We start from the raw sequence: 14,115 nt of genomic DNA on the forward strand, positions 1-14,115 counted from the left end.
ACTTCCCCCACTCCTGCTGAGTCCTCTAAACTGTCCTGTTAGCAGGAGACTGAGCCGGCTATCTAGAGGAAGTAGCCATCAAGATGGTCGACTGCTCTAGCCACCTCCAGCCACCCGAGCTGGCTCTCCAGTTTTATCACCTGGCCTGCTTTGCTCCCAGCTGAGATCAAGAGCACACATTCCCCCAGGGCTAGCTGCAGAAGGAAGGGGTCCTGCCACAGCCCCACCCCAGGGTTCCTGGAAAGGCCTTTTGAACTGTGGAAGTGGGGGTGGGCAAGGGAGTTACCAAGGCCCAAGGAAAGCACACCTTCCCTGGCTGCTGTGGGCAGAAACCACTTGGAGGCTTTCTAGTATTGCCACCATCAAGCCATGTGGCAGCGTCTCAACCCGTAGGACAAGCCAGCAGCCTCCACCCCAGCCTGCCTGCTCGCTGCCCTGACCACATCCGCTCAAGGCTCCTTAGCAGATGCCACCCAGACGGTCATAGGGATTGCAGGCAAATCTGTGTGGAGACTGGTCAGCCCCTCAGCGGCCATGGTGAAGGCAGGAGCAAAGGCTAGCCTTGAAGGAGTTTCCAGGCAACGCCATGTACACAGCAGAAAGGCAGCAGTAACAGTTCCTAGGACTTAGGTCTGCCTTCTGACCCGGTCTCTACCACACCGTCAGCTGGCTGTGCACATCTGGTCCGAGAGCCCAGGTCCAAGTGGAGGCAAAGACCTTAGGGAAGGGTGACCCAAGGGACACCTCAGTAAATTTCACTGTCCTAAGGCAGCAACAGATTTCAAGGGCAACTAAGGCAGGGGTAGTCAAAGCTCTTCTCTCCCTGACTTTTGGTGTTTTGAGTAAGAACAGCAGACCATGCCAGGCACTTTTCTAAGAATTTTACATGCTAAGTCACAGAATCCAATCAAGCTCTGTAGTTTGTGGCTGAGGGGTGAGCTGTCTTATCCAAGGTTATTCAGTTTGTGTGCTGGTGAGAGACATCCCCCCCCCCTGCCGCCTACCCCCCAGCCATAAGGCAGTTCTTTGGGGAATGCAGATAATCACAGATCTGATATCATCTAAGGCCTCTAAGAGGCCATAGTACTCAGCCCCAGAGGGCTCAGCCACAAGATAAGGCTGGTGGTATTCCAGCCGGGTCCACAGGCTCACAGTTTAGGGACCAGCGGGCCCAGGGAGGGGTTGGCTAGTAACCTCTGAGGTACCGTCTGTGGAGTTCTAAAGTCCACAGTCCCTTGAGTGGTTCTCAGCCCCATATGCCTATAATACCTACTACTGGAGAGGCAAGAGCATCGCAAGTTCAAGACCAGTTGGGCAGCTTTGTGAGACTGGGTCTCCCCTCCCTGCCCCGCCCCCCACCAAAAGGTTGGCAAAACAGTTCAGTGGGTAAAGGTTTTTGCCATCACGCATGAGAACCTGAGTTTGACTCCTGGGACCAGCATGGTGGAAGGAGAGAACTGACTCCCATATATTGTCCTCCAATGGCCCTATGAGAACTGTGATGTTTACACACATGTGTGCACGTGCACACACTAAATAAAAATTGTGACTAAGGGAGCTGAAGAGCTGGCTCAAAGGTTAAAGCTGCTCTTCTAAAGAACCAGGTTTGATTCCCAGCACCCACATGGCGCCTCACAAGAATCTGTTCTCCACAGGTACTGCATGCTAGTGGTATGGACATACATGTAGACAAAACACCTGTATAAATAAAATTAAACTTAAAAAATTTTTAAATGTTTAAGAAAAGGTAAAGAAGGAGCTGGGGCTGGTACTGGGTGGCAGAGCGCTTGCCAAGCATGCACAATGCCCTGGATTCAGTCTCTAGTACAAGACCAAAGTACATATCCCCACAAAAGAAAGCCTGAACCAGCCATGATCACAGTATTTACTAATCAAAACTTCTGATTACAACATCCTTGGAAGGAATAGCCTATGATCCAATCTTCAGGGCTTCCAACCTTCAAGGATTCAACCCCAAGGTCACCCAGCCACATAGAGCAACTTTATCTGGTCAGATCCAGAAGTTCCCCAGGTCTGGCTGCAGGGAAAAAGACAGGAGGAAGGGGCGGGGCAAGAGCTTGGAGGGGTTGATAATACACTCTGGTCATTTCTTTAAAAAACAACAACGACAACAACAAAAAACCCTGGTGTTTCAGCCAAGGGAGCTGTCTCCTCCGAAGGCTAGTTAGGACTAGGCCTGGACAAGCCTCGAAGGCATAGATTATAAGCCAGGCCTGCCCTGGACATGAAGGCAGAAGCACCATAGAGATCAAAGAGTTCACTAGATACAAGAAAGTGCTACCTGGAGCCGGAAGTCAGCTTCCTAAGACTTACCCAGCAGAATGTACCCATTGCCAAGTCAGGGAAAACTGAAATTCAAGAATGTTCTGGGTAGGACCTGGATGATGGAGAAAAAAAGGGGCAGGACTAGATGCAAGACATTGCAAGTCTTATACATTAGGAGGCCAGATCTATACCATTCTAGTGTCTTCCCAAGGCTGGCCCCTCTCTAGAATCTTTTTTTTTTTTCCTTAAAGATTTTTATTTATTATGTATACAGTGTTCTGTCTGCAGGCCAGAAGAGAGCATCAGATCTCATTACAGATGGTTGTGAGCCACCATGGGGTTGCTGGGAATTGAACTCAGGATCTCTGGAAGAGCAGTCAGTGCTCTTAACCGCTGAGCCATCTCTCCAGCCCCCTCTCTAACTTTTGCCATCTCCTCTCCAAACATTGGTCAGCAGCCTTCCCATTGGGAAAAGGAAGGTAAGAAATCTGCCCTGCTTTCTCAACTCCCCACCACAGAGCCAGGATCCCACTGATGAGAGGCTGTTCCTGGCCAGGATGTTCTGGCTCTTGCTCAGCAGTTGCTGGGACCCCTCTGGGCTCCTCCCAGCCTCCATAGGACTTCTTCAGTGAATAAAGCGGCTGCCTGCTCCTGGTGAGTGACCATCCCGTGCCAGGCCTGTGCTGGGTACAGGGAGATGTCTGGAGCAAAAGGAATGTCTTTGAGAAGCACATCCACTCTCTACTCCCACACAGTAGGTGCTCAAGTGGTATGGCTCTGAACTGAAACTAACCCAGCAGAGCAAAGCGCGAAGAGTGGTGCTCAGGGCTTCCTGTAGTCACCCCTCCCCCTCTCCAAGCCTGAAGGGTGCACCCTGGAGTCAGCTTGCAGTTGCCCATGGGCTCTCTTGCTCTGTAGCTATGATGAACACCTATTGTATGCCCAGGCTGGTGTTCAACCGAGCACTTCAAAGAGAAAACTTCTATCGGGTTTGGGGGTTCAGAGCAGCACTCATCAAGGCCTGACAAGAAGAAAAGGTAGGCACCAGGGACATTTGCTAGGAGAACTGAGAAAGAGTTTTACAGATAGGGGAAGCGGTCCAAGCTGAGGACTCTTAAAGTGTAGAGCAACAGGAACCCTAGGGCTGAGCAGCAGACGGGGTATTTGTTTACCCTGTGACATAGACTGGTCCAGGATATTGTCCTATCAAGCCACTATACACAATGAATGCAGAACTTTGGGGACTGATCCAAGGACACTAGTCTCTGGTGGTTCCCAGGTACCCCAAGTTCTGAGCCTAGCAGGCATGAGAGATGGTCAGGGAATGGTAAGGTGGAGAAGTCTCCAAGGAGCATCCCCTAGTGACTGGCCTGCTGAGGTCCAGAAAGCCTGTCCCTGGCCTGTCCCTTCTAAGGAAACCTTTTCCCTTTAAGAGAGCAAAGGTTGTTTATACCCAGGGCGGTGGTGGCAGGAGCAGCTTACCTGCTTCCCGCCACCCGCCGCGGCGGCTGGGCAGGGTGCGGGAAGGGAAGAGCCCGCATTCAACTGTGGACCTCAGAGAGACAGACCGACGGACGCTCGGCAGGCGGGTCGGACAACCCCGGGGGTCGTAGAGGCCCGGAAGCAGCGAGAGAGCGAGACTCCAAACTTGGAGAAAGGAGTGACCTGGGGGCCGGGGGCGGAGTCGTGAGCGGGGGAGGAGAGCGCCCGCGCCAGCGCCAGCACCAGCCAGAGGAGCGCGCCGGCCCAGGAAGCCAGAGCGCCGCCCACCCATCCGGGGCGAAGCGCGCGGGGAAGCAGGCTGGGCCGGGGGCTGCCAGCCCCAACCCCCAAGGTGACTGCTCGGCTCCCAGCCCGGACCCAAGATGATGAAGAGGCAGCTGCACCGCATGCGGCAGCTGGCCCACACGGGCAGCTCGGGACGGTGAGTGTCACCCGCTTCTAGCCGTGCTATCGTCTCGCAGGACCTGAGCGGGCGCAGGAGAGTAGGGAACCGGTCAAAGAGGTCGAAGACATCTGGGCAGCGGCCCTCTGGCATGCCAGAGCCCTGACCTCGCTTCCTGGGGGTCTGAAGCCACTGTGGTCGCACAGGCATATCTGGCTTTTGCGGGAAAGGCACCTCCATTCCCGGTTGGAGAGGCTGCGGAGAGCAGAATGCGCCCTGAGCCAGGACGCTGCCTGGAACCTCATCTGTCCCCTCCGGACAATGGGAACAGTTAACCACCTCTAACTGGAGGGGAGGGAAGAAACGGAGACGATCGGGGCCCGAGACCCTGGGAGAAGGGACTGGCAGTGTTCTGGCCTGGGGAGGAGGGGCCTGCTCTGCTCTGGGTGTCCGTCCCCTCCCCCAACTCAGGGGCCTCCACTTGGTCCTGCTTCTGCTTTTTGCAGGCTCAGGTAGAGACACCCCTTGGTCTCCTCGGTTCCCAGCTCCAGTACTATGGGAGCGGAAGTTTGGGGAGTTTCTCGGAGCCTTTCTTTCTGTCCCTCTTCCCCTGCCTGGGAGTTCCCCATTCTTTGGGCCCAGAGAGGTGACCGTGTATCCAGAAAGTTGATCCAGTCCTGTAGTGACACAAACACTTACATGTACCTACGAAGCCAAGCCACTTTGCCCTGAACCCGTGTCCCTATGTATCCTTGGGCAGAGTCCCCGGACCTGCCCACAGCCGCAGTCCAATGTCGTGGGCCTGGCCACCCCGGAGACCAGCTTCCACACTTCCCGTTCTGGGGGCCAGCTTAGACCTCCTCTTTCCGGGCCAGGCAAACAATTTGGGGGATGGGGAGATGAGAAACTTTCCCTCTGTCCCAAAGTTGGGCCCTGGGTAGCTCCCTCCTGCTTTTTGGTGTCATGGGTCCACCCTCTCCCAGGACACAGCCCTGGGTGGAGGAGGAAGCAGGCATGCATCCTCTTAACCACCATGGAATGTGCTCCAACTACGATGTAGAGTGGCCACCCAGGCTTGGTGGGTCCTGGAAGCAACTTGGGCTCAGGTTCCATGTGCAGGGGTTAGAGGGAGGCAGTGGGTTTCCTAACCCAGACTGACTCAGCAGAAGCCCCCTTCCCCCACAGCACCCCGGAGACTGCCGAGTTCTTGGGTGAGGACCTGCTGCAGGTACGTGCCTGGGCGGGCTGGGCTGGGAGGCAGGCCCGTGCAGGCTGTCAGTATAGAGGCTGGCAGGCAAGGACAGCAGCAGTCAAGGGCCTGGGTTGTGTCATTCCCTGCTGGCCAGGGGAGGCCCAGGAGGGAAGAGAAAAGCGATTCTTGTTCTGGGAAAGACAACAGAGCAATGAGGGAGCGCCCCTCACAAGATATGGTCCCCACGTGCCCCTCCCCTATACCTCCCAGGTAGAGCAGCGGTTGGAGCCTGCTAAGCGAGCAGCCCACAATGTTCACAAAAGGCTGCAGGCCTGTCTGCAGGGCCAAAGTGGGGCTGACTTGGACAAACGGGTGGTAAGTGGGGTCTCCGGGAGGAGAGGCCTGTGTGGTGAAGGATGGGGTGGGAATGAGGCCCTCTGGGTGGTCTGCAGCTTCTGAGCTTTGCTCCCAGCTAGTAGGCCCCCAGGTGGTCTAGGTGGGTGGAACCCCATCTGAGCTGGATGGGGGGGGATGCTCTGTTACCCAACCCGTAGCTTTTACTGACTTCTGCTACTCTGTTGCTAAGACTGCCAGATGCATTGTCTCCCCAGGGCTAGCAACAGTACTGGCACCACTCCCTTGTACAGTCACTTGTGTATAATGGGAAACCGAGACTTAAACTTACTAGCCCAAGATCACACGGGTGACAAGTGACAAAAGTGGACCTGGAGTCCCACTGATTGTAAATGTAGTGTTTTCTAAAACTCCCGGTGGAAGTATGGGGATGGTGAAACATCCATGTGGCTGTGCACTTGCTCTTGCAGAGACCTGGGTTCAGTTCCTACCACCCACGCACTTCACCACTCTCCAGTCCCAGGGCACCCTCTTCAGTCTGCTGAGGGCACCGTGTGTGCTTGCCCTCCCCCTTAGAAGAGAGTCGGGGTGTGAGGCAATAAGAAGCCTTGAAGAACTTGAGCTAGAGGTTGACCGGATTAACCACCTATGCCATGAAACTGGGAAGGAGTTAGGGCCATCTCACTCCCACCCCAGCCACAAGGCCAGCTCTTTGCAAGGGTGTAACCTTGGAACAGCTCACTGTTCACTCCCTCTGCAGAGTCGTTTCCTAGTCTTGTTAGGATTGATCATTCCTTGTCCAGTCAGGTAGCTCCTGAAAGGGAAGGAGGGAGGGATCCCAGGCCTATGAGAGAGAGATTGTACACGCATGTGTGCATGCATTAGGGGGCACACACCATCATCTTCATCCAGTTTCCACTCTTACCTGTGGCTGTGGGTCTGTTTCGTTAGCTCTTCCCTCTGCTGGAGTGTGGGTTTGGATAGCTGCTCTGGGCTCAGGTAACGTGGAGGAAACTGGTAAACTGAGGCTCACTCACCCTGCCCTGCGCCCACCCCCCCTGACCCTCCCACCCCCGCAGAAGAAGCTTCCTCTCATGGCTCTTTCTACCACGATGGCCGAAAGCTTCAAGGAACTGGATCCTGATTCCAGCATGGGGTGAGCATGGTTGGGGCCTGGCTCTTCACTAGAGAATGCCAGGAAGCGATGAGGGGGTCAGATCTGAGTGTCTACCTGGAAAGGATGACCAAGCTGGGAGAAATGTCCAGGTCAGTAAGGCCCAAGAAAGCAGGAAACGAGAGGCTGGGACCTTCAAGGGTTTCTAGGTGTGGGGATGTGGGGTTGAGGGACCAAGGCAGCCTTGGCCCATTGGAAATCTCTGCCCACAGGAAGGCCTTGGAAATGAGCTGCGCCATCCAGAACCAGCTGGCCCGAATCCTAGCGGAGTTCGAGATGACCCTGGAGAGGGATGTTCTGCAGCCGCTCAGCAGGCTGAGCGAGGTGACTGTGCAGCCCCCACTCCCCCAGCCCCAGCTTCTCCAGCCTCCTGCTGTCCCCTCCCTGACCTCTGAACCCTCCCTGGGCCTGCCCTCAGGAGGAGCTGCCTGTCATCCTCAAGCGCAAGAAGAGCCTTCAGAAGCTGGTGTCTGACTGGAACACCCTCAAAAGCCGGTGGGGACCCGAGCCTAGGTCAAGTCATAGTAGGGCTCTGCAGGCCCCATTGGGTACTTGTGGTCGTGAGAACACTTGTGGTAAAGACATATATATGTGAGGGTGTGCATGTGTTCCCTTGCACCACAGGTGTCCCCAAACTAGAAAATCCACTAGTCTCCAAGGTCCCTAGGGCTCCTTCCTATGCAGCATTCTGGAGCCGAGTAGTTGTAATCACCAGGAACCGCCACCAGAGGGAGGCCTAGAGCACTTTGGCCTAGTCTGGGCAGAGGCCCAAGGAATTTCTATTTTGCCTCTGTAAACCCTAGAGTCCTGTGTGATTACATGTATGGAGGGGACACTTAGCTCTGGCCATGCAATGGGGCCAGTGACCACCCACCTTGGGACCCTCCCCAGGCTCAGCCAGGCAGCCAAGAACTCAGGAAGCAGCCAAGGCCTGGGTGGTGGCTCGGGCAGTCACACCCACAACACCACGGCCAACAAGGTAGAGATGCTGAAGGAAGAAGAGGAGGAGCTCAAGAAAAAGGTGGAACAGTGCAAGGTGAGGCGATTGGGGATGTCTGCATAGATGACAGGTGTGGGCCCATTTTACAGACGGGAACATTGAAGTGCAGGGGCAGCACTGAGTTTTAAACCCAGGCAGAATCTATGGAGTGGGGTACCACCCAGGACCTCTCCTGTACTTATGTGCATTTACAGCTGGGATGTGGTTGTTTCCTGGACACTCCATGTTTAATGAATGAATGAATGAGTGAATGAGTGGTGTTTGCTGAGTAATGAATGAATGATGTCACAGAAAGAGTAAAGCAAGAATAAATGAAAGAATGATTGCATGGTGAGCAAGAGCACATTGTACTAAGGATTTGAGGAACCAGCATAAAGTACCGGAAGCCTCAAAAATTTAAGGGGCTCCTGTGGGCTGGCCCCAAATGTAGACCCTGGCCTGGGCATGTTTCTGTCCCTATCAGCTGTCCACTTCTCTGCGGGATCCTCAGCCTCACTTGTCCTCTACCTTCTGTCCCCAAGGACGAGTACCTAGCGGATCTCTACCACTTCTCCACCAAGGAAGACTCATATGCCAGCTACTTTATTCATGTGAGTCCACAGTCCAGTTCAGGCGCTTGGAACTTAGGTGGACGCCACGGGGAAGCACCTCCGGGGATTACCCCAGGAGATGGTGGGTGTCCATTCTGGATTCGCTGGGGAAGTCTCTACTTCCCTCACGTGTCCTGGGGGATGGCTTTGTCCCCACAGCTCCTGGAGATTCAGGCTGACTACCATCGCAAGTCACTAACCTCACTCGACACAGCCCTAGCTGAACTGAGGGACAACCACAGCCAAGCAGGTGGGGACATGAGTGAGCCAGCCTCACATCTCTGACCCTGCTATGCTAAGGGCTCTGTAAAAGTTTGCTCCCTAGCCGGGTAGAGTGGCAGACACCTTTAATCTGGTGACCTGGGTGGTGGGCACAGGTAGATCTCTGAGTTTGAAGGCAGCCTAGTCTACATAGAGAGGTCCTGGACAGCCAGAATACTATCCTGTCTTGAAAAACAAAAACAAAAAAATTAAGTGTGCTTCTTAGCTTGAAAGACAGCAGGGAGCTGTGGTTGAATTGGGAGCTGGTGTCCCTAATCCAAAGGGGTGGGTTAGGTCTCCGTGGGCTGGCTTTCTGCTGCTATGGAGGATGGAGAAGGAACAGAACAGGAACCAAGAGACCTTCTAGAAGGTTGGGATCTGAACTAGGCAGAGCAGTGGAGGTGGGCAGATCTAAGATGATTGTGTGTGTCGTACTGAAATAGGGCAGAAGGTGGATTCCTGGAGGTGCCCTCTCTGCCCAGGCTACTGATGTGTTTCATTCCCACAGACCCCTCCCCCTTGACGATGGCCGCCCCCTCCTCCAGGGTATATGGGGTGTCCCTGAGAACCCACCTTCAAGACCTAGGCCGTGACATTGCTCTGCCCATCGAGGCCTGTGTCCTGTTGCTGCTGTCAGAGGGCATGCAGGAGGAGGTGGGAGCTAAGGCATGAGGGGTGGGGGGAGTGGTGGGACCCGTAGTTCCCTTCTCTGAGAGGCCTAACCTCCCATTGCTGAACTGGACTCTGCCTCACTGAGTAGCATTTCAGGGGTCTGGCACTGTCCTGCAGATACTGAACAGTCCTTGCTTCAAGATCCTCTTAGGCTCTGTTTGACAAGGGAGAAGAGAGTCAAATGGGTCCAGGGTCCTCGGTCTAGTCCTTGGACCATTCCAAAAAAAAAGAACTGTGCGTGAAAATGACCCAACCATGAGTGGATTGCAGGCTCCCCACCAACCATGCTGAGCTTTCCTTCCCCTCCCACCTCAAACAAGACTACTGTCTGCACTGATCTCCCAGCCCCACACTTCCCAGTCCTGCCCTGTGCTCAGAAATCCAGACCTTGGGAGTTGGGAGGGTCCATAGACACCATCATGACTACTGGCCACCACCAGTGGGGACACTGAGGCCTGGCAGCCTGCTCCTGCTCTGGCCTCTGTGACACATAGCATGTTCCTTCCTGCATCCTAGGGCCTCTTCCGTCTGGCTGCTGGGGCCTCTGTGCTGAAGCGCCTCAAGCAGACCATGGCCTCAGATCCTCACAGCCTAGAGGAATTCTGCTCAGACCCCCATGCTGTAGCAGGTACCTGATCCCCTGGGACCTCTAGGCAGAAGGGAGAGAGGGGCAGAGCTAAGTCCCTAATGCAGATCTGTGATGAACCCTTTTTGAGGATAAGCTTGCTAAATACTATGTTAAAAGGGCCTATAACCCAAAGAAGCTATCAGACGAAGATATGAAAACTTAGTATGAATATGGACTTAGAGGTTCCTTCTAAAGAGAGAGCTGGGTCCTTAGGCTGCCCAAGACCTTCCCCTGCCTTATTTCAGGAGCTCTCAAGTCCTATCTGCGGGAGCTGCCAGAGCCCCTGATGACCTCTGACCTCTATGATGACTGGATGAGAGCAGCCAGGTGAGGAAGTGTGGGGGTAAGGGGAGGGGAAGGGAAAGCTCTGAAAACATGGCCCTGGATTGGTACATGGGTGACTCTCCCTCCTCAGCCTGAAGGAGCCAGGAGCCCGCCTGGAAGCTCTCCAAGACGTTTGTAGCCATCTACCCCAAGAGAACTTCAACAACCTCAGGTGAGCCCCGCCCTCCCCTCTCTGCCGCCCCCCTTCCCCCTCTGCAGAAAAAGCTTTGGGTTTGGCTCTAGCCTACGCCGTCCCTGAGCACACAACCTCAGCTGTTATGTCCTGTTCCTGTCTTTTACACTGGACCAGATACCAGAGTAGACAAACGCAGTCAGGTGCCGTGGCTCATGCCTTCTGTGCCAGCACTTGGGAGGCAGAGGCAGGTGGATCTCTGAGTTCAAGGACAGCATGAGCTACAGAGCGAGTTCTAGGACAGCCAGGGCTATACAGAGAAACCCTGTCTCAAAAACAAAACAAAAAAAGGAAGAAACCCTGGGTTTGGTCGTCAGCTTTGAGCCTCAGCACGCTGTGAACTGGAGGTGTTGGTGTGTACCTGCAGTCAGTACATGCACAGGCATGATGATCAGAGCTTCAGGGTCATCCTTGGCTGTATAGAGTTCGAAGCCAAGCTGGGCTGTGAGACTTTAATCTTAAAAAGCAAGCAGAAAACCCTATTGAACCCGTGAAACCATATTGCCTGGCTGCAGACCCCACCCGTGCCATTCTGGGACCCTGGGCAGGCAGTTCAGTGTCAGCACTGGAGATAATCCCTCTTGCTTGTGGCCGCCAGAAGATTCTCAACTTGGCTCAAAAAATAGAAAAGGGCAGCCTAGCTAGTAAGACTGTCACTATGCCAAGTGGGATCCGTTCCCCTCTGCAACCTTAGAGTAGGGAGTTCGTGGGCCTTTAAGGACATCTGTGAGAGTTTATAATCAAACTCTCTCCCACCCTCCCAGATACCTGATGAAGTTCCTGGCACGGCTGGCGGAGGAGCAGGATGTGAACAAGATGACGCCCAGCAATATCGCCATTGTCCTGGGACCCAACCTGCTGTGGCCTCCTGAGAAAGAAGGGTGAAGACCATGAGCCCAGGGAGCCTGTTCCCAGCTAGTCACCAGCTGCTGATTAGCCCAGACCTCCGCTCTCTGTCCCTGCAATGGGCTGAGCAGTTCCTAAACCTGAAGCTGCCTGAGGGACCAGGGTAAAGGGAGGGGGCGGGGCACCTGTGGAGTGACCTGGTGCGGGTGCTCAAAACCACAAGGCATGATTGAAGCCTTGCTCCCACCCTTCAGACATGGGCCTTGGAGAGTCACTTCCTATTCTGTCAGTTGGGGAGACATGATATAAATTCTAAGGGGGTGGGGCATAGGTGTTACTGTAGGATTTAGATGGGAAATGCTTTACAAACTGTGAAGTTCAAATGATACATGAGAAGTCACCACTTCTTTTCAGGCCACAGATGGATGACAAGGACTCATCCCACGTGCTGAATTATAGTTGTTTGGTGGTGGTGGTGAGGGATCAGTCAACCCAGGACCTGGGGAAAGAGCCCAGAATCGATTAGTAATGTCTGTCATAGGTGGGAGATGGGGTATGTGAGCTACACATGTGCCATCGACCTTGCCCAGCAGAATCGCACAATGTTAATGTCACTAAAACTCTCGTTTCTCTTTTGTGCCAGGGACCAGGCCCAACTGGATGCTGCCTCTGTGTCCTCCATTCAGGTGGTGGGTGTTGTCGAGGCGCTGATCCAGAATGCAGACACCCTCTTCCCTGGAGGTGATGCCCTTTATTTATGTCATCTCTAGTCCCCACTTCCACCAGCTCCTGGACTGTAGCCCAGCCTCAGTCCCCGATTGCCCCCAAAACTCTCCATGTGGCTTAGAGGAAGCTGTTTTGTCTGCGCTGAGCCTCAGTTTCTCATCTGTGAAATGGGAACAGTGCTGTCTGACCCATGGAAATAGGAAGCAAAGAGAAGTGCCATCATTTCAGGGCAAGACAGTAGCCCTGGCTTTGGCCAGCCAGGGCAGGCAGGCTTGGCCAAGGCTTTGAACTCGACCCCTGTTCATTCCACCTCTAGATATCAACTTCAATGTATCAGGCATCTTCTCAGGCCTGGCCTCCCAGGAGAAGGTCAGTAGCCAACAGGTGTCCGAGGAGTTGCCACCTGCTGCTGTGCCTGCCCCAGCCGCTATCCCAGCTCCCACTCCAGCTCCAGCCTCAATGGCTGTCAAAGAAAGGTAAGAGCTAAATCATCATGAACAATCTACTCCTGGCCTGGGGCGCTCTTTCCGAGGATTTAGGAATGTAACAGGCGCTATTTGTCCTGTAGATCTGGTCCCACAGGTTGGAGTAGGTGGGAGGAGCCTGCTCTCAGCCTTAAACATGTTCCCTTCTTTATTGTACAACTCTTTCTACAGTACCTACTATGTGCCCCAGGCATTATTCATGCCCTGGGAATTTAGGGAATTGGGAGTGGACAGTTGGGATTTACAACTCATCCTGCCTCCAATCCTATAAATCTGAAAGGCTTTGTGGCAGACAAGCCTCATCTTTCCCTCAGATGAGGCGGGTATATGCCACCCTCAATCCCTGCCCTGGGTGAGGCGGGGAGAGTGGATGTGTCCTGTCTGCATTCCTGTGATGTCAGGATGCATGCTCTGCTGGAGGGTCAAGCAGTATACGGGCAGCAGAGAGAGTTGTGCCAGCCGGGTGGGAAAGGAAGACCTCGCTGAGGAAATGGCCAAACGGAAGTTTAGGAAGCCAGACTCTTTCAACTGCTGCTCACATACTCTCTGACTTCTGTTGGCAGAACTTCCCCTACAGATCACGTGAAGGGTCTGGGGGTGTAGCTTAATTGGTTGCCTAGCACACAGGAAGGCTGGGTTCACGCCCCAGTGCTGCATAAAATGGGCATGATGGTACTTATCAGCACTGGAGAGGTGGAGGCAGGAGGATCAGGAGTTCAGGTTCACCTTCCCCTACATGGAAAGTTCAAGGCCAGCCTAGACTTTGCAAGAACGAGCCAGTCTCAAAAAAAAAAAAAAAAGGGAAAAAAAAGATCACCTGGAAAGGCCAAAGGCTTGCTTCCCACCTGCATGGGACTGCCCACAGGTTACATCCCAAGCTTCCCACCTGCATGGGACTGCCCACAGGTTATATACCAAGCCTCCCACCTGCATGGGACTGCCCACAGATTACATCCCGAGCTTCCCACCTGCATGGGACTGCCCACAGGTTATATACCAAGCCTCCCACCTGCATGGGACTGCCCACAGGTTACATCCCAAGCCTCCCACCTGCATGGGACTGCCCACAGGTTACATCCCGAGCTTCCCACCTGCATGGGACTGCCCACAGGTTACATCCCAAGCCTGCGCTTTCTACTAGTGTATTCTCTGTTGCTCTGATAAACACTGTGACCAAAACAACTTGAGAGGGAAAGGCTTTGTTTGGCTTATACTTCTCATAGCAGTCTATCCGGGAGGCAGGGTCTCAAGCAGAGGCAGGAGCCCTGGAAGTCGTTGCTCACTGCCTTGTGTGCCCTAGCTGGTACTCAGCCACCTTTCTTTTTTTTTTCTTTTCTTTTCTTTTCTTTTTCTTTTTTTTTTGGTCTTTTCAAGACAGGGTTTCTCTGTGTAGCCCTGGCTGTCCTGGAACTCACTCTGTAAACCAAGCTGGCCTCAAACTCAGAAATCCTCCTGCCTCTGCCTCCCAAGTACTGGGATTAAAGGTATGTGCCACCACT

At 54.0% G+C, this 14,115-nt stretch overlaps 1 protein-coding gene across 2 annotated transcripts in view; it reads left to right on the top strand.

Moving 5' to 3' along the window:
- Positions 1-3,170: 3,170 nt before the first annotated feature.
- Positions 3,171-14,115, top strand: part of Sh3bp1 (SH3 domain binding protein 1) — a 13,463-nt gene continuing 2,518 nt past the window's right edge. Inside the window, exons 1-16 of one of the 2 annotated variants that reach the window (XM_031348910.1) lie at positions 3,171-4,210; positions 5,357-5,399; positions 5,634-5,738; positions 6,797-6,873; positions 7,104-7,215; positions 7,310-7,386; positions 7,783-7,927; positions 8,413-8,481; positions 8,641-8,731; positions 9,251-9,396; positions 9,931-10,042; positions 10,288-10,369; positions 10,458-10,538; positions 11,324-11,440; positions 12,049-12,146; positions 12,448-12,607. In XM_031348910.1, coding sequence (XP_031204770.1) covers positions 4,152-4,210; positions 5,357-5,399; positions 5,634-5,738; positions 6,797-6,873; positions 7,104-7,215; positions 7,310-7,386; positions 7,783-7,927; positions 8,413-8,481; positions 8,641-8,731; positions 9,251-9,396; positions 9,931-10,042; positions 10,288-10,369; positions 10,458-10,538; positions 11,324-11,440; positions 12,049-12,146; positions 12,448-12,607 — 1,574 coding nt within the window. In that variant the 5' untranslated portion in view covers positions 3,171-4,151. The remainder of the gene's footprint in view (positions 4,211-5,356; positions 5,400-5,633; positions 5,739-6,796; positions 6,874-7,103; positions 7,216-7,309; positions 7,387-7,782; positions 7,928-8,412; positions 8,482-8,640; positions 8,732-9,250; positions 9,397-9,930; positions 10,043-10,287; positions 10,370-10,457; positions 10,539-11,323; positions 11,441-12,048; positions 12,147-12,447; positions 12,608-14,115) is intronic. The other variant, XM_031348901.1, reaches the window with a different exon arrangement.

The sequence above is a fragment of the Mastomys coucha genome, unplaced genomic scaffold (genome assembly GCF_008632895.1).
Source record: "Mastomys coucha isolate ucsf_1 unplaced genomic scaffold, UCSF_Mcou_1 pScaffold11, whole genome shotgun sequence".
Lineage (NCBI taxonomy): Eukaryota > Metazoa > Chordata > Mammalia > Rodentia > Muridae > Mastomys > Mastomys coucha.